This window comes from Nerophis lumbriciformis, linkage group LG03 (assembly GCF_033978685.3).
Source record: "Nerophis lumbriciformis linkage group LG03, RoL_Nlum_v2.1, whole genome shotgun sequence".
NCBI lineage: Eukaryota > Metazoa > Chordata > Actinopteri > Syngnathiformes > Syngnathidae > Nerophis > Nerophis lumbriciformis.
Genome location: NC_084550.2, coordinates 15,130,261 through 15,157,936, shown reverse-complemented (window position 1 = coordinate 15,157,936; position 27,676 = coordinate 15,130,261). Strand labels below are relative to the sequence as shown.

The 27,676-nt window shown below is 38.9% G+C and overlaps 1 protein-coding gene across 1 annotated transcript; it reads right to left on the bottom strand.

Moving 5' to 3' along the window:
* Positions 1-93: 93 nt before the first annotated feature.
* Positions 94-23,022, bottom strand: nle1 (notchless homolog 1 (Drosophila)). The gene is made up of 13 exons (XM_061934123.1): positions 22,876-23,022; positions 22,484-22,618; positions 14,702-14,922; positions 13,764-13,843; positions 10,027-10,103; positions 9,850-9,947; positions 7,000-7,192; positions 6,780-6,915; positions 6,621-6,667; positions 4,027-4,229; positions 3,783-3,942; positions 326-396; positions 94-252 (listed from the first exon to the last, which is right to left on the bottom strand). The coding sequence occupies exons 2-13, from the start codon at positions 22,616-22,618 to the stop codon at positions 240-242; spliced, it is 1,434 nt and encodes a 477-aa protein (XP_061790107.1). The 5' UTR covers positions 22,876-23,022; the 3' UTR covers positions 94-239.
* Between the last annotated feature and the right edge of the window lie 4,654 nt (positions 23,023-27,676).

Below are 27,676 nucleotides of genomic sequence, written 5' to 3'. Positions count from 1 at the left end.
CCCTGGAGTGCGTGATTCAATATGACGAGGGTTTTCAACACATTGACTGAGTATCTTGCAAAGATTGAAGTTGTAACGGGTGCACAAATAACCTTGTGTGTCACGTTCACCAGCGTACACAAAAAGATGCTGTGTTGTTTATTAACCACCTCTACTTCCAGATGTCAAGTTTCTTGGCGTGAAACGGTGGGAGAGGACATGAACATACAGAAGTTAACACCGGGACAAAAAAGGTGTGGCTATTTTCTCCATCTGCAAGCAAAGATATTGAAGAGGTCAGAAATGTATTTTAGGTTAAAAACAGGCGGGAAAATGTCTCACATACATTCTTAGACATTTGTCTTTCCCGCCACTGACCACTCGTTGACCATCGGGACTCCAGTCCACAGCAAACACCTGCACATTAGAAAAGCGCATGAATGGTTTGTATTAGGGATGTCCGATAATGGCTTTTTGCCGATATCCGATATTCCGATATTGTCCAACTCTTTAATTACCGATACTGATATCAACCGATACCAATATCAACCGATATATACAGTCGTGGAATTAACACATTATTATGCCTAATTTGGACAACCAGGTATGGTGAAGATAAGGTACTTTTAAAAAAAATGAATACAATAAAAAAACATTTTCTTGAATAAAAAAGAAAGTAAAACAATATAAAAACAGTTACATAGAAACTAGTACCGTATTTTTCGGAGTATAAGTCGCACCTGCCGAAAATGCATAATAAAGAAGAAAAAAAACATATAAGTCGCACTGGAGCCCGGCCAAACTATGAAAAAAAACTGCGACTTATAGTCCGAAAAATACGGTAATTAATGAAAATTAGTAAAATTAACTGTTAAAGGTTAGTACTATTAGTGGACCAGCAGCACGCACAATTATGTGTGCTTATGGACTGTATCCCTTGCAGACTGTATTGATATATATTGATATATAATGTAGGAACCAGAATATTAATAACAGAAAGAAACAACCCTTTTGTGTGAATGAGTGTGAATGAACGTAAATGGGGGAAGGAGGTTTTTTGGGTTGGTTATCTTGCGTTTTTTATGCTGATTTAATAAAAAAAACATACCGATAATAAAAAAAACGATACCGATAATTTCCGATATTACATTTTAACGCATTTATCGATACTGATATTATCGGACATCTCTAGTTTGCATACATATTAGCCCCAAACCTTTGAGCTCATCTTAAGCCTTTCCTAGTGGTTAGCATGCAGGCTGCATAGCCAGGAGATCTCCGTTTGGACATTTCTTAACCCATGAGAAATATAAATTAGAACTATACGCTACTTTGTATAAAAAATGGCAACAGCGGTGGATGCATGTGTGAGTCATGCTGCCCCATAACAAGACGATAGATTAAAATAAACTTATTGACTTCGGCTTCCTCCCACCTCCAAAAACATGCACCTGGGGATAGGTTGTTTGGCAACACTAAATTGGCCCTAGTGTGTAAATGTGAGTGTGAATGTTGTCTGTCTATATGTGTTGGCCCTGCGATGAGGTGGCGACTTGTCCAGGGTGTACACCGCCTTCTGCCCGATTGTAGCTGAGATAGGCTCCAGCGCCCCCCGCGACCCCGAAGGGAATAAGCGGTAGAAAATGGATGGATGGATGAACTACAAAAGAGGCAAAAAAAGACAAACTCGCACAAAGATCTCGGGGTAAACATAAGCCTGGGTGATAAATCGACTTTGAGTTTTTTTGTTGCAGACAATTTAATAAAATAAAATCTGTTTGTTCTCTTCTTGCTCTGACACACTTTTTGCCCCCAAGAGCTTCCGCCCTCCCCTTTTTTCCTAAATGAAACTCCATGGTGGAGGAGTTTGCGTGTCCCAATGATTGTAGGAGCTATGCTGTCTGGGGCTTCTATGCCTCTGTTGGGGTAACCCATGACAAACAGGTCCTAGGTGAGGGACCAGACAAAGAGCAGCTCAAAGACTTCTATGAATAAAAAAAATAAATAAATCGAGGACCAAGGTTTCACTCGCCCGGACGCGGTCCACCAGGGCCCCCCTCTGGAGCCACCCACCCATTAGAGGGGGCATAGCAGTCGGGTGCTCTGTGAGCTAGGCGGCAGGCGAAAGGGTAGCTTACCTCTGCTTCCGAGTGGGGAGAAGGGTCCTGACCGATGTTTGTGCTTACGCACCAAACAGCAGATCGACATGAGCAAAAGCATCACGGTAAATATGCCAGAATTATCTACAATAGCTCAATTTAATTGGTTTAATTTTTTACTAATTATTTTATACAAAGTCCAATTCATATCTGTTCTAAAAAGAACCCATTTTATAAGAATTAGAGTTGTGCTAAGAGTAATATGCAATGTCTGCAGTGCCATTTCAAACTACTAGTTTCTGATCAAGTAGTAAAACTTAAAGAACTTACTATAAAAATGAGAATTTTGCTCAAGTAAAATGCAGTGTATGCAGTGCAATTTCAAACTACTAGTTTTTGCTGAAATAAAAGTAAAACTTGCTTTGAATTATCTATTTATTGGTTTCTTAAAAATGTAAGAGAAATTTAAAATCGGGACAAAAAAGGGAAATCTAATTTATTGTGAAAAAAGTAGATTTTATTTTTAGGCCATACCATCCAGACCCTCTCCCATAGGTGAATATATCTGCTGACGTCACCAACATACTTGCCAACCTTGAGACCTCCGAATTCGGGAGATTGGGGTTGGGGGTGGAGGGGTGTTGAGGTGGGCGGGGTTTGGTGGTAGCGGGGGTGTATATTGTAGCCCGGAAGAGTTAGGGCTGCAAGGGGTTCTGGGTATTTGTTCTGTTGTGTTTATGTTGTGTTACGGTGCGGATGTTCTCCCGAAATGTGTGTCATTCTTGTTTGGTGTGGGATCACAGTATGGCGCATATTTGCAACAGTGTTAAAGTTGTTTATACGGCCACCCTCATTGTGACCTGTATACTTGTTGATCAAGTATGTCTTGCAGTCACTTACGTGTGTGTCTGCAGAAGTCGCATACAACATGTGACTGGGCCGGCACGCTGTTTGTATGGTGAAAAAGCGGACGCGACGACAGGTTGTAGAGGACGCTAAAGGCAGCGCCATCACTGTACGCCCTTAATATTGTTGTCCGGGCGAAAATCGGGAGAATGGTTGCCCCGGGAGATTTTCGGGAGGGGCACTGAAATTCGGGAGTCTCCCGGAAAAATCGGGAAGGTTGGCAAGTATGGTAAAATTCTAAACGGCTCGTTTGGCGGCAATATGAAGGAAGGCATTTATGTTTTATAAATATCTCCGACATGCGTCCATGGTTTGATTGCACATTTTCTGGACTTATGGGGATTCCAAATACACAAAACCAGCTAACAATAGGTATGAAGAGTTGGTTTTGCATGATAGGACCCCTTCAAAAAGACAAATACTGACGTAACGCGCAGGCAAATTAATTTAAAGCATTGCTGTCATACGAGTGTGAAATGAAGTTAACTATTGTTAGAAATAGTCAACTGTAAAACACAAGATACTTCCTTTGACAAAAGAAAAATAACATTATGTGCAAGTGATTCACAAATACCTTTTGTTTAAAAAAGGTACTCACTGTTAATCTAAAATTAGTAATCGAAAGGTACGATTTAGTGTCACATTTTAAACTTGACATTTTTGTGCAACTTTAAAAGTGTATTTAGTCATCTTGAACAACCTGTAAAAATCTAAGAAATTCACACATTTCCCTACTACGAAAAAACATCCACATTGAAGAATATGCAAGGATTTTTTTCTGTCAGTGTGTCTCCTCACCTCATCAGCATGGCCAGGAAGGTCCATGTTCAACTTCCCCGTCTTGACGTCCCAGACTTTGAGCGTGCTGTCGCTGCTGCCACTCACCAGCAGGCGGCTGTCAGCCGACCATGCCACCTGGTACACGGAACCCACGTGGCCACGGAGGGACATCATGTACCTACAAGCAGACAAGGTGAAGGCAGACAGATGTATGAGAGTGGCACCGAGTGGACGAGTGCAGTATTACATCGCATGGTCTTACTTTCCCGTGCGACCGTCCCATATTTTGATGGATTTATCGAAAGAGGCCGAGGCCAGGAGCCTCGTATCTGGGGAGAAGAGCACCTCATTGACCAGGGCGCTGTGGCCCGTCATCCTGGCCAAGGGCTTCTTGTCCTCTGCTGGATTCCACAGGAACAAAGTGAAGTCATCTGAGCCGGACACTAAGCGCTCAGGGGCGGATCCCTGCGGAACCACAAAATGATGTCGTGTCAATAAAGAAAATTTAGCACAGGGGTGTCCGAAATTAAAAAAAAAAAAAATCAAAATCTAAGTTATATTCATATATATATTTCCATTTTAAAACCAACACAATATATAAATTTTTAACCCTTGGGGCTCCATTAAAGTTTGATGAATGCTAAAAGTCCCGGGGACCCGAAATGTTCCCAGTCATAAAATTTTTAAAAATAAGTCACATAATATTCCTTTTTTACTTTTAACACTTCAAGATCAACTTCAGATCTGTTGATATAAAGTTTTTTTTTTGTTTGTTTTATGCCCTTTTTGTGAAAGAAAACTAATTTTTTATGGCAAAAATACAAGTATGCAATCTTTTCCCCCTAAAAAATTCGAAGTGGAATATTTGAGGTGAAGTATCTGGAGCCTTAAAGGGGAACTGCACTTTTTTTGGAACTTTGCCTATCGTTCACAATCATAAAAGACATGACAATGGATGGATTTTTTAAAAAGGGCTCTATAGGTGGATTTGCACGGCTCCCATAGGCTCCAATTTTAGTGAACTTTTGATCGCATTTATTTCATATTTAGAGTGCAAAAAAAATATATACAAAAAAAGTTTTTAATTTGTTGCGGCTCCAGACAGATTTGTTTTTGTATTTTTGGTCCAATATGGCTCTTTCAACATTTTGAGTTGCCGACCCCTGCTCTAGACCATGCATTTTTTGTCAAAGAAAAGCCTGTTTTTATGGCAACCCCCCCCCCCCCAGAAAATATGCAATATTTTCCACCCAAAAAAATCCAAGTGAAACATTTTAGGTGAAGTAATTCCATCCATTTTCTACTGTTTGTCCCTCTTGTACCCTTAAATATGTCAATATTTGATAAAAAAAATAAAATATATATATATAATAATCTAAATCATTGTTGAGCTAGTGAAGGCTCCAGTTAATTTAAATATTTCACTTTGAAATATAGCATATTTTGTGTGTTTGCCATATAAAAAATACTATTTGACAAATGGAATAAAACATAAAAATTATAACTCATGAAGTGAAAGTTGATCTGGAGATTCAAGCAATGAAAATTTTAAAAAATGACTTAAATAGTGTGGGAACTTTTTGGACCACAGAAACCTTTTTCGTGTGATTTTTTTATTTTTCTAAACTCATTGTTAAAAAAAAAATAATTAATCAAAATCAATGTTAACAATGACAGTTTAGAAAAAAAAAGAAAAAAAAAAAAAAAAAAATCACACGAAAAAGGTCTCTGGGGTCCAAAAAGTTCCCACTCATACGAGTGTTTAAATCATTTTTAAACTTTTCATTGCTTGAATCTCCAGATCAACTTTCACTGATTGAGGTATACTTTTTTTTATGTTTTATTCCATTTGTCCAATAGTTTTTTTATATGGCAAACACACAAAATATGCTATATTTCAAAGTGAAATATTTATTTTAACTGGAGCCTTGACTCAATCAACAAAAATCAGAAAATCAATGTTGAGCTCTGATTTAGATTCATTATGATTTTTAGGGCTTTTAAAAAAAAAACAGCCTGCATGGCAGCTTTGTGTCAGTGTCAACATTTCACCTGTTTGCTCATTCATTCTGCTTCTTATGTTTTTTTTTGGTACCGGTAATTGTATTTTTAGAATGTGCCATGGGCTGGTAAAAAAAAATAGCTGCAGGCAGCAAACGACCCCTGGCCCACACTTTGGACACCCTTGGTTTAGGATGTATAGACTATCTAAAAAAAACAACATACTAGGGATGATGTTCGAAACCGGTTCTCCCGGTTGTTCGATAAGAAAAGAACCGATTCCATGGACTCAAATCCCTTTTTGAGAACCGGTTCCTGTTATCGAGTCCACTATAGTAAAGAAAAAGAGTTGGTTCTTTATTCGAATCCCTGGGAACGAATCCCGTCCCGCAAGAAATGCCCTGTGGGACATCACAGGAAATGACATAGCTCAGTCTAATGACTGAGCTACGTCATTTCCTGTGATGTCACACAAGCAGCAAAAATAATGGACCGGAAAAAACGCCTCAAGGCATGGCTATTCACCTATAGTGATCACAGAGACAGGTTGTTTTTGTGTTACTGTATATATTTGTTTTTCTGAAAAATCCCACTTAATATACTTTGGGTAACAACAGTCAATATTTATTTATTTAATTTTTTAGGGGGGTAACAGTCAATATTTATTTATTTTATTTTTTTCTTATAAAATAAAAGTGAGCTTTTGTTAAACCAAATGTTGTGTTTTTTTCCATATACAACAACCAATCTGGATTCGATAAGAGAATCGATAAGGAATCGGTTCGATAAGGGGATTCGATAATGGGATCGAACTCGATAGTTTCTTATCAAACATCATCCCTACAACATACATACCCGGACTTTGTTGTATCTCTGCAAGGCTTTGTCCTTCAGTTCCTCCACTAGGGGGAGACACGTTGTTAGAACACAAGATGGCTAAAATCCTGAAAACATGGGAATTTAGTAGACATTTGCAGAACTGAAACTTAGCATATACAGTACATGTGTTCTTACATGATCCAGTCAGGTCTTGTGGGTTGACGGTGGCACTCGCAGGTTCAAACGCTCCAGTTCGCAGCACATAGTCTGTGCTAAGAGCCAGTGTGTTTACCCAGTGGGCGTGGCCTTGCAGTGTCCGACACTGGACACCCTGAAAGAAAAAAAGAAAGAAAACATAATTACAGGGCACTCGTTCAGCTTCTTTGAGCTTTCAAGGCCTGCAGAGGAGTCTCACGTCTTTGGCTCGCCACACTTTGATCGTCCTGTCCTGTGAGGACGTGTAGAGAAGCCCGTCCCCGCCCCATTTGACGCAAGTGACAGATTGAGTGTGTCCCGTCAGGATCTTGTCGTAGCGTCCCAAAACCGTGTCCCAGATGCGCACCGAGCCGTCTTTGGAGCTGCTGGCCAGGTAGCGACACTCCGCGTTGCTGAAGGAATGAAGGGTCGGCATTATACATATGTGTATTTATATACAAACACGTGTGGATAAAAGTATTTGGACATGTCAGAGCTGTTCCCTCGCCTTTGCAGCTTCTGGGGAGACTCTGTAAAAGTGTCTGTGGGACTTAGGTCAGAGAGCATGCTCTTCCACACCAACCTCATTTAAACACACATTTAGGGATCATACTTTGTGCACAATATTTTGCAATAACACATCTAAAGCAGCACCCTCAAATCCAGGGGACTCTTCAGAACATATGTCTTATACAGTGGAACCTCGTTTTACTAACTCGATTGGTTCTTGAACATGGTTTGTGAATTTAAAAATCCGTATCGTGAAGCAAATTTCTCCATAAGAAACAATGTACTTATGAATAATGGGTTCCACCCTTGAGTCTATATTTTAGTAAAGGTTTGCACACCTTTGAACACAATATACAGTTTTATACAGTACTGTGGATCAAACAAACATAACAAGAAGGTAATGGATCAACGGTCTCTTGAACAAACAAAACAACAATAACACGTTGAACTGTCCTGTATGTGCTGCTCTACCATCACGCGCATGCACACACAAGTCCCTTTGGTGCCCTTACAAACCATCAGCAACCACAACAATCCTTTGCTTTAACAATCATATTCCTACAATAAAAAACATTTGAAACGTAAAATCTACTTACATTAAGCTGACTAGAAAGGAGTACAGACAGAGACAGAGAGGAAGAACGGGGGTCTAGGGGAGGGGCCATGCGTGTGTGTGTGTACTCGCTTGAAAGTTGTGCCGCTGAATTAGAGTAGCTCTTCTTCTATGCTGTAAAATAAGTCTGCTCTGGCATATTTTTCCAGAAAAGTCCAGTCTCATTACAATTAAAACTTGCTGTGGTACAAAGCCTGCTTTGTCGATTCTTCCATACTCGTGAGCACCATAATTGTACTTGTTGTAAATAGTCTTTTTTTTTTAACTCCACAACGAGTCTCTCCTTTTGTGCTGGTCTGTTTTCTTTTTGTGACTCATGTTGAGTTAGCAAAAGGAACAAAACTTGTCAAAAGTCGAAAAAGCACAGAAAAGGCACACATGCTGAAGGGCTGAGAAGTGACTTGTGTATTGCACAGCAAATGACGTGCAGTGCTGCGCCTCCCCAAATATATTACGACCCTGTTTTTTGCCTGCAGGCAGGACACAAAATGAGTGGATGAAACGTTCGCACACAAATAAATGGTTTGCATACTGAGGCATATTTGACTCGGGGGGGAAAAAGTTGGTTAATCGATAAGTTCGCAAACAGAGGGGCACGTAAATCGAGGTTCCACTGTAATTTAAATATTCAAATTGTTCTACAATATTATGCTGTAGTTGAACAGACTTAAAGGCCTACTGAAACCCACTACTACCGACCACGCAGTCTAATAGTTTATATATCAATGATGAAATCTTAACATTGCAACACATGCCAATACGGGTTAGCTTACTAAAGCGCAATTTAAAATTTTGCGCAAAATATCCTGCTGAAAACGTCTCGGTATGATGACGTCAGCGCGTGACGTCACGGATTGTAGAGGACATTTTGGGACAGCATGGTGGCCAGCTATTAAGTCGTCTGTTTTCATCGCAAAATTCCACAGTATTCTGGACATCTGTGTTGGTGAATCTTTTGCAATTTGTTCAATGAACAATGGAGACAGCAAAGAAGAAAGCTGTAGGTGGGAAGCGGTGTATTGCGGCCGGCATGCAGCAACACAAACACAGCCGGTGTTTCATTGTTTACATTCCCGAAAGATGACAGTCAAGCTTTACCTTTGGCCTGTGGAGAACTGGGACAACAGAGACTCTTACCAGGAGGACTTTGAGTTGGATACGCTGACGCTGTACCGTGAGTACGCATGCAGCTGCGACTTCCAAACATTTGATCGCTTGCCCATACGTGCGTGCCGCTATGTGCATGTCACGTACGTAACTTTGGGAAAATATATGTGCTGTATGAACTTCGGGGAGGTGAACAGTACTTTGGGCTGTGGGATTGAGTGTGTTGTGCAGGTGTTCGAGTTGTATTGGCGGGTTATATGGACGGGAGGGGGGCGGTGTTTGTTATGCGGGATTAATTTGTGGCATATTAAATATAAGCCTGGTTGATTTGTGGCTAATAGAGTATATATATGTCTTGTGTTTATTTACTGTTTTAGTCATTCCCAGCTGAATATCAGGTCCCACCCGCCTCTCACAGCATCTTCCCTATCTGAATCGTTCCCACTGCCCTCTAGTCCTTCACTCTCACTTTCCTCATCCACGAATCTTTCATCCTGGCTCAAATTAATGGGGAAATCGTCGCTTTCTCAGTCCGAATCGCTCTCGCTGCTGGTGGCCATGATTGTAAACAATGTGCGGATGTGGGGAGCTCTACAACCTGTGACGTCACGCGCATATCGTCTGCTACTTCCGGTACAGGCAAGGCTTTATCAGCGACCAAAAGTTGCAAATTTTATCGTCGATGTTCTCTACTAAATCCTTTCAGCAAAAATATGGCAATATCGCAAAATGATCAAGTATGACACATAGAATGGACCTGCTATTCTCGTTTAAATAAGAAAATCGCATTTCAGTAGGCCTTTAAATAAAAAGTGTGGTTCATATGTTTAATATGCTCACAGGTGGAGAGGCTCCCAGCAAAGCCAAGTGATCCACTTGGTGTGTCCCGTCAATGTCTTCCCGACTTGTGTGCCAGTCACTGGATCCCAAAGGAAAATCTAGAAGGAAAAAAAAATCAAATAAAATCAAAAACGCTGTTTATAAAACTTAGTTAATAAGCGTGTGCTGGGAAGTCACCTGACTGTTTTTACACCCTGATGCCAGCTTCTTGCCGTCAGGCGACCAGGCGATGCTCAGCACCCAGTGCGTGTGTCCTGGAAGCATCAAGCATGATTCATCGCCAACATTAAAATTTGCATGTATATATTGACGTATGAATTACAGATCGACCGATTATCGGCGCGGATATTTGGCATTTTCATATATCAGTTAGGGCTGTCAACCTTAACGCATGTGATTAATAAAAATAAATGATCGCGTTATCAAAAATGAATGAAGATTAATCTTTTCCGACGCGCGGATTTGTTGCACGGGCTGTGATTGCGAGGAGGGGCGTCCCATTTGGCTTCAAAACAGAACTTTGGATAAAACTAAGGTAACTTGTTGGTATTGCAGTGACAAATGTTTTTATCATCAGCGCACATCACGTTTAAAATACCATCTTGAAACGAAACATGTGCTCAAGGATGGCACCAACAGTGCTGTGAATTCTCATGGCGACTTCCTTTTGCGAACAACTACCGTATTTTCCGCACTATAAGGCGCACCTAAAAACCTCCAATTTTCTCAAAAGCTGACAGTGCGCCTTATAATCCGGTGCGCCTTATATATGGACCAATATCGAGCCACAACAGGTCTCGCAACTACGGTAAGCAGCCGCCGACTTCATTTTCCTCCGTAGAAGAAGAAGCGTGCGGTGCATGCTGGCATATATGACTGCGCGAGGCGTGCTGTTTCATTTCCATTTGTGTGTTTATTTAAAGACCAGTGGATCGTAAATGCCTGGGCTGATATATCAGTCTCAACTATGGTCCGAGCTTTCAGGAAGGCAGGAATTGTCACTGAACTGCTAAACAGCAGCGACACTGACTCAATTAATGACGACTTCGACGAGACGGAGCCGGGCATGTTGGATGCCGTATTCGCCCAACTGTTTAATTCGGACACTGAAGAAGAAGAATTCGAGGGATTCGTGGATGAGGAATAACTTCATAAAGTGAGCTTTACATGTTTATTTTGTGTGTTGTGTTGTGTGACATTAACATTTAAGCAATGTTGAGTTATTGATATATTGTTATTGCTCTGCACTATTTCGATACTATATTGTGATTGCACTAACGTTTGATTTACCGTAACAGTATCAGACTGTTTTTTACGTGTTTATTGAATCGAGGAAAAGTTCCCCTCCACTGTGTGATATAAATGTTGCACTACATGTTATACCTTGCTGTTGTTAAAAGATAAACGAAATACCACGTCACTGACTTTACCTCGGGGAAAATAATAAAACAGCTGTTTATTCATTTTGGGAGTGAACAGAGTTGTCAGAACGCTGGTTTGTAATCTATTAATAAAGTTTGACTGACCTATCTAACTGTTTTGTTGACATTTCCTTTTAGCGCAGCTCCATCTAATGGATGCATAATGTAACCCCAGCCTCTACTATAGCGTCTATCGGGGCGGTATAGCTCGGTTGGTAGAGCGGCCGTGCCAGCAACTTGAGGGTTGCAGGTTCGATCCCCGCATCCGCCATACAAGTTACTGCCGTTGTGTCCTTGGGCAAGACACTTTACCCACCTGCTCCCAGTGCCACCCACACTGGTTTAAATGTAACTTAGATATTGGGTTTCACTATGTAAAGCGCTTTGAGTCACTAGAGAAAAGCGCTATATAAATATAATTCACTTCACTTCACTTCACTATTCTATGCGCCTTATAATGCGGTGCGCCTTATATATGAACAAAGTTTTAAAATAGGCCATTCATTGAAGGTGCGCCTTATAGTGCGGAAAATACGGTACTAGCGACAAATCTAATGACTTTTCCCGGAGATACTGGAGACTCGATTGTGTCTTTGAGACTCTGAGGTGAAAGTAAGCAGCAGTCAACGTCTTCAGCGAGCAGTGACGGATGCTGCCAGTCAGCTGGTGCTGCTGTACCAATAGCTACATGCTAGCATGAATGCAGCACGCAGCCACGACTCTTCTTTCGCTCCCTCCTGCAGTGCTGTTGCCTGCAATACGTCTCTTCTGCTTACCTTTCAAAAGGTCCGATTTATGCCAAGAAATCCAGTTTTTGTCCTTCTTTCCTGACGTCTTAATGGTCCCATTTTGTTTTTTAAATTATTTAATAGGCTTTTATTGCTTGGATTTTACTGACGTTATTTCCGACTCACGTCCCTCCCATTAAATATTGTCAAGTTAGCTCTATTTTTAATGGGTACTAGGCACCATTTGGCCTTTTTCGAATAAATAATGCCCTCTACTTGTGTTGTTTTAGGCTGTACAAATCTTTAAAATCGCAAAAGGGACAAATGTTTCTTCAGATTTCCTCAAGAGGTACTCAAAAAGGGCGGAAGAGTGCACGATTTTACAAAACGACGATGAGAAAAGCATGCAACTCACACTCCAGTCCAAGGGAGCAGAGTCAAAGAATGCATGCGTTTGCAGTGATCATTTTGTTAAAAGATTTGTTCGATATACTTTTAATATTTATTATTTCCCATTTAAGTATTATCCTGATATAATTGGTATTTCTTAAACACGTGTTTGCTCCAAGTGTTTCAAAAAGCACCAACTCGGTGAGTCTAAATAAAAGAAAGCAAATGTGAGCAAAACCTAAAAGAGTTAGGTTTTTACCAAAGGCAACACTTATTGATGAAGCTTTAAGCACATACACAAATGTTGACATCTACGGTTATATTTTGATAAAGACGGGAAAAAACACGCTACTCGTAAGCGGTGCATGCAACAGCATCAAACTTGGCAGTAGACGCAAAGTTAAATCCGGAAATGCAACCTTACCCGAGCAAAAACAATGAATATTTATCCGGGAGAGTCTTGATACCAATGTCCTTGACCCAACCACACAAACAAGTTGTAGACCTCCATGCTTTTCCAAGTTTCCATCTGTTTTGCCATGTAGAATTGTGTGTGGAGCACAATTGTTTGATATGTCTGGGAACGCTACCTTAGTACAAAACTTGATATCGCTCGATAAATAATTTTTTGATAAAAGTATAGAGATGTATTTCATTACATGGTTATATTTTTTTGCTCGTATCTGCTTTTTGCTGATTTATGCCTCTTTTGTACTCAGATAGTTTGCACGCTGCTTGCTGTACAACAGCCATCTTAGCTTCGTCGACCACCACTTGTTTTCACTTCCGGGAAGAAGTCACTTGTCGAAATACAAGCAATTGTCATTGAACATTCGCTACAGCAGCGATGGAGTCATTCAACGAGCCTCTGTCCGCCCAGGATTGCTCTTATTTAAATGTTCACAATATTTCAGGGTTCCTCACAAGAAAACCTTACAATGTATTAAATCTATAAACTGTTATAAGATTGTATACAATTAAGTAGACTGTGAGTTATTGTAATGAAGAGAAATGCCATATTAATACCAATTTTCCCAGGAGATTTTCTATATTTTGAAATGTAAATGTTGACGCTCCTCTTAGCTACGCGTAATAAAGGTGTTGGCTGATACATTTTTCTGCTAAATTCAGCACACTAGCACCGCTTAAAACATTATGTCACTACTGGTCCCACGTTTCTTAAAAATAATGTTAAAAAAACAACTTAAAGCTTTGAGCAGCTGTTTACTGACGTATACCATTCCTGTTTAAATAATTTTACTGCAAATTAATATAGCCTCCAAATATAGTTTATCGGCCTCTTAAATACTAATAACCGGTATCGTTCCTGAAAAAAAGTATACCAGTTGATCTATAGTGTAAATTCTGAGTGTACCTTTGGCGGTGTGATGCGGCGTCTCTGTCATCAAGTCCCAAAAACGTACCGTGGTGTCACCTGAACCGCTGGCCAAATATCTAAAAATCAAAACATTGCACACAATAAGACAATACTTGACCTTCTCATGTAGTGACAAGAGCAGGAGTTCGTCACTATCTCATTCAAGAAAATAATATTTATGCTGACATCCATGTTATAATATGTCTGAAATTAGTAAAGATTCATTTTTTCACAATCTGACACTGAACCCCACAAAAAGTACATAAAGAAAGATCACATGAGTACAAATTAGAGTAGGGCTGCAATGAATAATCAATTGATTCGATTAGAAAATAAGCTAAATAAAAATAATAAGCTAATGAAAATAAAATAAACTAGAAGGTAAAAACAAGTTGAAGTTTAATAGAATTTTAAAAAAGTAAAAAGAAAGGTAAATGCAATGTAAAAGAAGAAATAAAAGGTAAAAAAGGTGAAAGAAAGTAAACAGAAGGTGAGTAGAAGATAAATAAAATGTGAATGGAAGATAAAGGAAGGTCAATTGAAAGTAAAATAATAGAAAGTAAAAGGAATATAGAAGGTAAAAATGGTACAAAAATGTAAAAGAAGTTGAATAGAAGGTAAATAAAAGGTAAATAGAAGGTAGAAAAGGAAGGTAAATAGAAGGTAAGGAAGTTAAATAAAAGGGAAAAGAAGGTAAAAAAGGTACAAGTAGGTAAATAAAAGGTAAATGGAAGATAAATAGGTAAAGAAGACAGACGTAAGATAAAAGAAGGTAAATAAAATGTTATAAAGTGTATGGCAACCAGAAACAACTTTGTTTATTTAAACTATTTTCTCTCAATTAAGCATTGAGACTAAACAGAACAAACTAATCGATAGATTACTGGATTACTAAAATAATTGACTCCAGCAAGACCACATAATGCGTCACCTACTTTCCAGTGGGACTGAAAGAAGTGGAGATGACGGCCTCGGTGTGTCCCTGTAAGGTGCTGGTGCAGCGGGACACGGCTCGGACTCGGAACACGGCCTGGGGCTGGTACACCACCGGCAGAACCTGCTCCGTTTCCACCAGGAGTTCCTTCACACATTGGCCTAGACTGGACACAATCTCAGCCTCGCCCCGCGCAAAGAACGCCAATGGCACCGGCTCTTCCTGTATCCAATGAATAGGAAGACAAATACATTTGGGAATTGTAAGTAGGAATGTGTGTATTCACCTGCCGACTAGATCGCCACAGCGGTCAATCTGAATAGCACCACTCCACTGTTTTCAGAGTTCAACTGCGTTTGACTTGTTTTCATCACCACGATACACAAATACTAATAACATACATTACATCTTAGTTTATCCACATTTTCAGATTGAACCAATACTTGGGCCACAAAGGTCTGCCAAAATTTGGAAAGTTTACACTTGACAAAACCCCCCTGCAAAAAGCTACAGTAAGTAAAATGTTAATTGGAATCTCTAATATAAGATATACATGAATCTGTGAGTCTGCCAAATATCTTTTAAATTACACACTGATTTTTTTGGACCCACCAATATACTAATACTCTTTTATTATTGTGTGTGGTATGTACTAATACTCCTTTATTATTGTGTGTGTGTGTACTAATACTCCTTTATTATTGTGTGCGTGTATACTAATACTCCTTTATTAAACAACAACTTAAAGCTTTGTGCAGCTGACGTATACTATTCATGTTTAAATAATTGTACTGCAAATTAATATTAGTACAGAATTAGTATTAGTAGTATTAGTATTAGTACACACTTGTGATGTGAGCCGCCGTGTGTACTCAAACTTTTCATCATTTTAAGGCTATTTTCATGAATTTGATCAATTAAATGTGATCATGTGATTCTATGTTGAAATTCCATCCTAGTAATAATAGTCATTGCCGTTTTTAATTGTTGTTATCCTTATACTTCTTATATTGTTTCACATAGTACTTTGGAATTAATTTATTAAAAATAGATAACATCATTATAACATGATAAAACTTGTGTCTTTGTTTAGCAAGATTTCCAAACATACCAACCATTTTAAAAAGGGTAAATATTAAGAAAGTTAAGACATTTTTAACGAAAAGGTCACAACCAAAATATTGAGCTCCACTGACTTCAGACTGAGACTTCCTTTATTGTCATTCAAATTTGAACTTTACGGCACACATAAGAATTAAATTTCGTTGCATCAGCTTGTGATAGTGCAGGATAAAAGAGCAATAAGGTGCAGATATAAATAGACAAATAAATAGATTACTGTACAGATAAACATATTACACTTTTGCTTATGCATCCACGTTTATGGCATACTTGCCAACCCTCCCGATTTTCCAGGAAGACTCCCGAATTTCAGTACCCCTCCCGAAAATTTCCCGGGGCAACCATTCTCCCGAATTTCTCCCGATTTCCACCCAGACAACAATATTGGGGGCGTACCTTAAAGGCACTGCCTTTAGCGTCGTCTCTCACCTGAAAAGGAGACTATTATATATGTCTCCGTTATCCATAGGTTTATCTATAACCCATAAAGTAGGCAGGCACGGAGCCATTTCTCAGCGTGTGTTTATTCCAGCCGGCACGTTAATACACTGACACACAACATCCGGATTCCCATCATGCATTGCTTAAAAACTACGGCAAGTAGTAATGTCCAAAAACATAACAGAGACGAAGCAGAAGAACGAAGAAGAGACATGGCGACGACGAGTAAGAAGAAGTGCGCTTGCAAGTTCCAAAATGATTGGAAAAAATTATTTCGGTTCATCCAGGACAGCTCGAAGGGGAAGGAGTATGCTGCCTGCAAATTTTGTAGATCAGACTTCTCCATTGAACACGGTGGCCGAACGGATATACTCATTCATGAATGGTTTATATATATATATATATATATATATATATATATATACACACATATATATATACACAGGTAAAAGCCAGTAAATTAGAATATTTTGAAAAACTTGATTTATTTCAGTAATTGCATTCAAAAGGTGTAACTTGTACATTATATTTATTCATTGCACACAGACTGATGCATTCAAATGTTTATTTCATTTAATTTGGATGATTTGAAGTGGCAACAAATGAAAATCCAAAATTCCGTGTGTCACAAAATTAGAATATTACTTAAGGCTAATACAAAAAAGGGATTTTTAGAAATGTTGGCCAACTGAAAAGTATGAAAATGAAAAATATGAGCATGTACAATACTCAATACTTGGTTGGAGCTCCTTTTGCCTCAATTACTGCGTTAATGTGGCGTGGCATGGAGTCGATGAGTTTCTGGCACTGCTCAGGTGTTATGAGAGCCCAGGTTGCTCTGATAGTGGCCTTCAACTCTTCTGCGTTTTTGGGTCTGGCATTCTGCATCTTCCTTTTCACCCTGGATCTCAGGAAACAGAGTGGACCGACACCAGCAGATGACATGGCACCCCAAACCATCACCCAACCATGCACATTTTGCATTTCCTTTGGAAATCGAGGTCCCAGAGTCTGGAGGAAGACAGGAGAGGCACAGGATCCACGTTGCCTGAAGTCTAGTGTAAAGTTTCCACCATCAGTGATGGTTTGGGGTGCCATGTCATCTGCTGGTGTCGGTCCACTCTGTTTCCTGAGATCCAGGGTCAACGCAGCCGTCTACCAGCAAGTTTTAGAGCACTTCATGCTTCCTGCTGCTGACCTGCTCTATGGAGATGGAGATTTCAAGTTCCAACAGGACTTGGCGCCTGCACACAGCGCAAAATCTACCCGTGCCTGGTTTACGGACCATGGTATTTCTGTTCTAAATTGGCCCGCCAACTCCCCTGACCTTAGCCCCATAGAAAATCTGTGGGGTATTGTGAAAAGGAAGATGCAGAATGCCAGACCCAAAAACGCAGAAGAGTTGAAGGCCACTATCAGAGCAACCTGGGCTCTCATAACACCTGAGCAGTGCCAGAAACTCATCGACTCCATGCCACGCCGCATTAACGCAGTAATTGAGGCAAAAGGAGCTCCAACCAAGTATTGAGTATTGTACATGCTCATATTTTTCATTTTCATACTTTTCAGTTGGCCAACATTTCTAAAAATCCCTTTTTTGTATTAGCCTTAAGTAATATTCTAATTTTGTGACACACGGAATTTTGGATTTTCATTTGTTGCCACTTCAAATCATCAAAATTAAATGAAATAAACATTTGAATGCATCAGTCTGTGTGCAATGAATAAATATAATGTACAAGTTACACCTTTTGAATGCAATTACTGAAATAAATCAAGTTTTTCAAAATATTCTAATTTACTGGCTTTTACCTGTGTGTATATATATATATATATATATATATATATATATATATATATATATATATATATATATACATACACAGTATATAAGAAATACTTGAAACCCCCCCCATCTCCCGAATTCGGAGGTCTCAAGGTTGGCAAGTATGGTTTATGGATGTATGTTATATTGTCTTTATAGTCCAGCCAGTTAATCCCTTTTTTGGGGGAATTGAGGGGATTATTAAGATGCCTTCATGCGTCTTATGGCCTGAGGGAAGAAGCGGTTACAGAACCTGGAGGTTCTGCTATGGAGGCTGCGGAACCTCTTTCCAGAGTCCAGCAGTGAAAACAGTCCTTGGTGGGGGTGGGAGGAGTCTTTACTGATTTTCTGAGCGCTGGTCAGGCAGCTGCTTTTTGCGTAGTGGACCATAAATTACGTCATTTTCACCTGTTTTAAAAATGCATACCGTTGACAGGAAAATTATACTTATATCACTGGAATCGTCTTCACAAGACCTGTCTGCCGGTACTAGTTTCATGCAAAAGTAAGGGCGTAACGGTACGTGTATTTGTATTGAACCGTTTCGGTACGGGGGATTCGGTTCGGTTCGGAGGTGTACCGAACGAGTTTCCACACGGACATATTAAGTAGCGCACCGTACGTTGTGTAAACAATGCACACCGAGGCACAACACACGGCATGCTAGCAGCGACCGGGCTACTACTTCATGCAAAAGTCAGAGCTGGAAGACCCTCCTGCCTCATTAAGATCTCCTGTTTGGGAACATTTCGGTTTTGCGGTGCGATACAACAATATATAACATCGTTTCAACGAAGAGAAAGACGAACAAACACAGCTCCCACCGCATTCAAGCAGCTTCTCCTCGGCGAGTCAGGCAGGGCTAAAGCAATAACAAATGCCCTTGGTGTTTTTATAGCAGCAGATTTAAGACCATATTGCATTAAAAACTAGATTTTGACCCACTTCTATGGTGGAAGAACAATGAGCCCATATATCCTCTTACTGCCAAGTTAGCCAGGCACTACCTCGCCATACCTGCTAGCTCCGTGCCCAGCAAAAGGGTATTTTCCACAGCTGGAAACATTTTAACTGCAAGCAGGTTTGCTCTTTCTGCAGACAATGTGGATAAACTGATTTTTCTGGCAAAAAACATGAAAATTGAGTGAAAGTCACCAGGATAAAGGCTGGGGGGGAGGAAAAGGTAATCTGAGGCTGAGTTGACTTGAACCTGTTTAATGTTGCACTTTTTGTAAGTAGAAGAAAAGTTTTGACATTTTATTGAATCTGAGCAACAACTTGAAGCAGTTTAATGTTGCACTTTACATGTGGAAATGTTGCACTTTATATGTAGAAAGGTTTTGTTAAAAAAACAATTCTGAGCCTCATCTTATTTAGTTTTTATTTTATATATGTTGACTGCATTAACCCTGGCAATCGACCCTGTGTGTATATGTATGTTACTCATACTTGCCAACCCTCCCGGATTTTCCGGGAGACTCACGAAATTCAGAGCATCTCCCGAAAACCTCCTGGGACAAATTTTCTCCCGAAAATCTCCCGAAATTCAGGCGGAGCTGGAGGCCACGCCCCCTCCAGCTCCATGCGGACCTGAGTGAGGACAGCCTGTATTCACGTCCGCTTTCCCACAATATAAACAGCATGCCTGCCCAATCACGTTATAAATGTAGAATGATCGAGGGCGAGTTCTTGGTTTCTTATGTGGGTTTATTGTTAAGCAGTTTCATTAACGTCCTCCCAGCGCGGTAACAACACACAACAGCAGTCACGTTTTCGTCTACCGTAAAGCAGTTCGTCTGCCGTAAACAGCAATGTTGTGACACTCTTAAACAGGACAATACTGCCATCTACTGTACATGCATACGTGACAATAACATATACGGCTTTTAGAGAGTGCAGTGCACAACTGCGCACACAACAAGGAGACGAAGCAGAAGAACGAGGAAGATACAGCCGTGGTGACGCCGACGACGAGTAAGATGAAGAAATATGCTTGTAAGTTCCAAGCCGCAGCTGCGATTGGACCTGGATAGCCTCCGGGAAGAAGTAGTGGACTACCAAGTGCTTGGCAGTGAAGATCTTCCTCAGGAAGCAAAGATTGACCGGTTTTGGGCCATGCTCGGGAGAGATGGAAGATTCCAGACTCTAGTGCATTTGATGAAAGCACTTTTGTGCGTGCCACACAGCAATGCATCATCAGAGAGGGTGTTCAGCATCGTTAGAAAAATAGTGACAGAGAATAGAACAAGGATGGACAATTCAACCCTTAACTCAACAATGAGTAAATGAGTGTTATGTGTGTGTATATGTGTAAATAAATGAACACTGAAAGTCAAGTATTTCTTATATACTGTATGTGTATATATATATATATATATATTATATATATATGTGTGTGTATATATATATTAGGGATGTCCTGATCCGATATTTGGATCGGATCGGCTGCCGATATTTGCCAAAAATTGCGTATCGGCAAGGCATGGGAAAATGCCGATCCAGATCCAGTTTAAAAAAAACTCTGGTCCGTGTTTTCCAACGCACCTATTTAAATAATACATTCCACTTTTCTGCTGCTCCGTAATTTCCGTTCCGCATTTTCCAGCACACCTTCAACACATCCACAATTCTCACGCAGTTGCTTTTAGCTGCTGGCATTACACGACAGGCTCTTCTCACTCTTTCCTGTGTCTCCCTCTCACAGACAGCGAGCGCACCTTCTTACACACGTCACATACTGTCACGTCATACGTCACATACTGTCACGACATACGTCACATACGTATACGTCCTCTCCCAGCAGAGCGAGGTAGCGGCATGGCTAACATTAGCTGTGATGCTAGCGCAGCCGCTAAGGTGCGCGCCTGCTCAAGCGTCCTCTGCGCATAGCAAATCTATGCCACGCACAAAATCAAATAAAAAAATAAGCGCATAACAATTTTTGACACACGGACACGACAGAGACAACAGTTTTCGTCATCATTGTTCAAATATTGTGACGTCTGTCGAGACGCTTATCTCCATTCGGTGCCACACGTCCACACCATCAAAAGGCAGAGGCAAAAATTTCCACATCAACACCGTATGAAAAAATTAGTGATTTTTTTAGTTGTGATTTCCTTCTCTGCATGAAAGTTTAAAAGTAGCATATATTAATGCAGTATGAAGAAGAATGTTTTAATGTAGACATGCAAGCCTTGAAAGAACATTTTGAAAATCAAGACTACATTTCCTGCAAATGGGTGCATTTCTACCCTATATTTTAACTTTAGATTTATTCTCATATCAAACTCTTTTGGCTGTCTTTTTGACACTTGCATCAGGCGCCCCCCTCCACACCCTGGATTATAAATAATGTAAATAATTCAATGTGATTATCTTGTGCGATGACTGTATTATGATGATAGTATATATCTGATAGTATATATCTGTATCATGAATCAATTTAAGTGGACCCCGACTTAAACAAGTTGAAAAACTTATTCGGGTGTTACCATTTAGTGGTCAATTGTACGGAATATGTACTTCGCTGTGCAACCTACTAATAAAAGTCTCAATCAATCAAAACACATAGAATCATCATACTGCTGTGATTATATGCATCAAGTGTTCATTCAAGGCTAAGGCAAAATATCGAGATATATATTGTGTATCGCAATATGGCCTTAAAATATCGCAATATTAAAAAAAGGCCATATCGCCCAGCCCTAGTTCAATGATGCCATTTCTGTTTGTCATGTATAATTTTGTCTATTTTGTGTTTATTCTTGAATAAACAGGTCAGTTTCTTGTCACCAACCATTGTGTATTATTCAAACTCCCCTAATTCAGCTGGCTAGTTATCAAGAGTACTAAAACCCTTTTCAATATGATTCTGACAACTAAGTAGGCTAAATAACTTTAAACTTTAATACATGCTCGGATAGGCCAGTATCGGTCAGTATCGGTATCGGATCGGAAATGAAAAAACAATATCGGTATCGGATCGGAAGTGCAAAAACCTGGATCGGGACATCCCTAATATATATATATATATATATATATATATATATATATATATATATATATATATATAACCACGACCCCCGCCCCACCTCCCGAAGTCGGAGGTCTCAAAGTTGGCAAGTATGATGTTATTGTTATGTTAAAAGGATAAAGCCATTGTTTACAAATTTTGGTAAATAAATAACCAGAAAATGTATATTTTGTTTTTTTCTTACTGTACCGAAAATGAACCGAACCTACCGAACCGAAATTTTAGTGTACCGTTACACCCTTATACAAAAGTAAATAATATGTTTTATTTTATTTTACACACACGCAAATTTTAAGTTTTCAACACAAAAAACAAGCAAACAAGGGGAAACATTATTTTCATTTGCCTGTCGTGTTTACCTTCTGTAGCAGAGCATTGCAGATCAGCTGAAGTTTGTCAGGTGTGATGTCAAGAGGAACATCAAAAGGGGAGCCCAGGATCTCTCCAGCCTCGTCCTGGAACTGAATCAACAGCCGCTCCACGTCCTCACTCATCTTCAACACGGCCATACGGACATTGAAACACACAAATGACGTCAGACAAACCGACTACTACATGGAAACAAGAGTCATAGCTAGCATCACAAGCTAGTTAGCATCACAAGCTAGCTAGCTTGAGTTAGCATGTCAAGTTAGCCCAGCTAGCTCGTAGTTCGCGGCCGGTTTGTTCTCTTTGCCGTCACCCATTACCCACAAACGTATTTTGTGCTTACACTTAAAGTTTTTAACAGCAAAATATGTTAAAACGTTACCTTAAACGGGTAAACGGTGCGTTAAAAGTCCCCACGTGTGTAAGAATACAAAGATGTTGTCAGGCGAAGATCCCCCACGCATTGTCGAGAATCATGCGGACTCTGCCGACGCAAAGAATCATGGGAAATATGTTTTCCGGGTGTCTCATCTCTTATCGGTGTAGGATCTCTGACTCATGGGGAAGGAAATGGGGGGGTTTTAGGTTTTCTGTTGAAAAGTATAAAGTTATGTGTTTTACTCGAAGGAAAGTTAGGAATTTGGATCTTAGACAATGCATAATGATCCACAAGGGAAATGTATTTATTTAATTATGTATTTATTTGACAGGGACAGTACAATTAAACATTGCTACCCACAGGCAACCGATGTCAAAGTACATAAGACTTCTAGCCTAATTTGCAATTTACGTATTTTCTATTGTTTCATTGAAAATAAAACAGCAAAGTCCATTTGGCCGTCATCCGGTTTAATTATGAGACACAAATGTGTCAAAGTCATGATTTTTTTTTTTTCATGCTTGAAATAAGAAATGATTACTATAACAAAGTAGTTTTACACTCGTGAGTGTTGAAGACACGGCTTTGCAACACTTGATATTCTAGTTTCAAGCATGTTTTACTCAATATAGGTCATCAAATCTCAGCAACAAGCTGTAATATCTTACTGAGATCATTTAGGACCAAAACACTTAAAACAAGTAAAACACTCTAACATAAAATCTGCTTAGTGAGAAGAATTATCTTATCAGACAGAAAATAAGCAAATATCACCCTTATTTGAGATATTTAATCTTACTTAGATTTCAGTTTTTGCAGTGCAGGACGTCCTTCATACTGACAGCCATCAGACTGTATAATGCATATGTTCCTTTTTGACTGTACTTGAATGTATAATAGACTGTATTTATATTATTCACATGTGAATAATGCTGTATAATAGACTGTATTTATATTATTCACATGTGAATAATGCTGTATAATAGACTGTATTTATATTAGTCACATGTGAATAATGCTTTATAATAGACTGTATTTATATTAGTCACATGTGAATAATGCTGTATAATAGACTGTATTTATATTATTCATACGTGAATAATGCTGTATAATAGACTGTATTTATATTATTCACACGTGAATAATGCTGTATAATAGACTGTATTTATATTATTCACATGTGAATAATGCTGTATAATAGACTGTATTTATATTAGTCACATGTGAATAATGCTGTATAATAGACTGTATTTATATTATTCACACGTGAATAATGCTGTATAATAGACTGTATTTATATTATTCACACGTGAATAATGCTGTATAATAGACTGTATTTATATTATTCACATGTGAATAATGCTGTATAATATGCTGTATTTATATTATTCACATGTGAATAATGCTGTATAATAGACTGTATTTATATTATTCACATGTGAATAATGCTGTATAATAGACTGTATTTATATTATTCACATGTGAATAATGCTGTATAATAGACTGTATTTATATTAGTCACATGTGAATAATGCTTTATAATAGACTGTATTTATATTAGTCACATGTGAATAATGCTGTATAATAGACTGTATTTATATTATTCATACGTGAATAATGCTGTATAATAGACTGTATTTATATTATTCACACGTGAATAATGCTGTATAATAGACTGTATTTATATTATTCACATGTGAATAATGCTGTATAATAGACTGTATTTATATTAGTCACATGTGAATAATGCTGTATAATAGACTGTATTTATATTATTCACACGTGAATAATGCTGTATAATAGACTGTATTTATATTATTCACACGTGAATAATGCTGTATAATAGACTGTATTTATATTATTCACATGTGAATAATGCTGTATAATATGCTGTATTTATATTATTCACATGTGAATAATGCTGTATAATAGACTGTATTTATATTATTCACATGTGAATAATGCTGTATAATATACTGTATTTATATTAGTCACAAGTGAATAATGCTTTATAATACACTGTATTTATATTAGTCACATGTGAATAATGCTGTATAATAGACTGTATTTATATTATTCACACGTGAATAATGCTGTATAATAGACTGTATTTATATTATTCACATGTGAATAATGCTGTATAATAGACTGTATTTATATTAGTCACATGTGAATAATGCTGTATAATAGACTGTATTTATATTATTCACATGTGAATAATGCTGTATAATAGACTGTATTTATATTAGTCACATGTGAATAATACTGTATAATAGACTGTATTTATAGTATTCACACGTGAATAATGCCGTATAATAGACTGTATTTACAGTATATTATTCACATGTAAAAAATACCCAAGTGTTTATTGTTTATTGTGAGCGAACTGTGGTGCTGAATTCCCCCCAAGGAACAATAAAGTACTTTCTATTCTATTCTATTCTATCAACTGTTGGTGTGGCTCTGCTGATCTGCATAGCACCGCCGCGGCTCAAACCGGCGAGTATCCAATCACAGGACGCGTAAATGTCACATTCAACGTAAGGCCATCCAGAGGGCCTTACAGACAACGACTCGTGATCTGATTGGCTGTTGATGCTGTCTATCAACTGCATGTGCCCGTTCACTTACAGTGCACAGACGCCTGCATTGTTGATTCTGAAAGCCTCGGGCAGATTTCGTACAGCATGGCAACATAAGCTAACTGAATTCTGATTGGATACAAACTACTGTATAACCTAAAACTAACAGCACTGGAAGGAGCATAATATGACATGAAGAGAATATGAATACTTTTATATTTGTATGGAAAGTAAATAGAAAAATACTTTTATCTTGAATTATGATCATTATTTTTGGTTATGTTAAGACAGCAGAGAAAGCCTTGATGGCCCTTATGGCACACCACTGCGTTTGCTCAATGTAAACCTGATATTTACATTTGATAGAAGTTACAAAAACATATTACTGAATGTACTGTCATATGAGTTCATTCAAACAGAACAACACAAACATAGACTGTATATGACAAGAAAAAAAATAAAATAAATGAGGAATTATATAATATTAATAATAATATATAATAAATACATAGTATTGCTGGGTTACATATGATGTCACATTAATTTTTCTCATGATGGTCAAGCAGCTTGAGAGTAGCATTAAAACAAATGAGAGTGAGTGTAGAGTTTGAGCAGAAAATGCCGTAATGCTGCTCTGTTCTTGGGTGTTCCAGTCGTTCAAATAGAGATAGGAAAGCGTTTTCATAGAGTCCCTAAAGAAGTGGTTCATTAAGGTACAAACCCCGTTTCCATATGAGTTGGGAAATTGTGTTGGATGTAAATATAAACGGAATACAATGATTTGCAAATCATTTTCAACCCGTATTCAGTTGAATATGCTACAAAGACAACATATTTGATGTTCAAACTGATGAACATTTATTTTTTGCAAATAATCATTAACTTTAGAATTTGATGCCAGCAACACGTGACATAGAAGTTGGGAAAGGTGATAAAGTTGAGGAATGCTCATCAAACACTTATTTGGAACATCCCACAGGTGAACAGGCAAATTGGGAACAGGTGGGTGCCATGATTGGGTATCAAAGTAGATTCCATGATGTGCTCAGTCATTCACAAACAAGGATGGGGCGAGGGTCACCACTTTATCAACAAATGCGTGAGCAAATTGTCGAGCAGTTTAAGAAAAACCTTTCTCAACCAGCTATTGCAAGGAATTTAGGGATTTCACCATCTACGGTCCGTAATATCATCAAAGGGTTCAGAGAATCTGGAGAAATCACTGCACGTAAGCAGCTAAGCCCGTGACCTTCGATCCCTCAGGCTGTACTGCATCAACAGGCGACATCAGTGTGTAAAGGATATCACCACATGGGTTCAGGAACACTTCAGAAACCCACTGTCAGTAACTACAGTTGGTTGCTACATCTGTAAGTGCAAGTTAAAACTCTCCTATGCAAGGCAAAAACTGTTCATCAACAACACCCAGAAACGCTGCCGGCTTCACTGGGCCTGAGCTCATCTAAAATGGACTGATACAAAGGGGAAAAGTGTTCTGTGGTCTGACGAGTCCACATTTCAAATTGTTTTTGGAAACTGTGGACGTCGTGTCCTCCGGACCAAAGAGGAAAAGAACCATCCGGATTGTTATAGGCGCAAAGTTGAAAAGCCAGCATCTGTGATGGTATGGGGGTGTATTAGTGCCCAAGACATGGGTAACTTACACATCTGTGAAGGCGCCATTAATGCTGAAAGGTACATACAGGTTTTGGAGCAACATATGTTGCCATCCAAGCAACGTTACCATGGACGTCCCTGCTTATTTCAGCAAGACAATGCCAAGCCACGTGTTACATCAACGTGGCTTCATAGTAAAAGAGTGCGGGTACTAGACTGGCCTGCCTGTAGTCCAGACCTGTCTCCCATTGAAAATGTGTGGCGCATTATGAAGCCTAAAATACCACAACGGAGACCCCCGGACTGCTGAACAACTTAAGCTGTACATCAAGCAAGAATGGGAAAGAATTCCACCTGAGAAGCTTAAAAAATGTGTCTCCTCAGTTCCCAAACGTTTAGAAAAGAAAAGGTGATGTAACACAGTAGTGAACATGCCCTTTCCCAACTACTTTGGTATTCTAAGTTAATTATTATTTGCAAAAAAAAATAAAGTTTATGAGTTTGAACATCAAATATCTTGTCTTTGTAGTGCATTCAATTGAATATGGGTTGAAAAGGATTTGCAAATCATTGTATTCCGTTTATATTTACATCTAACACGATTC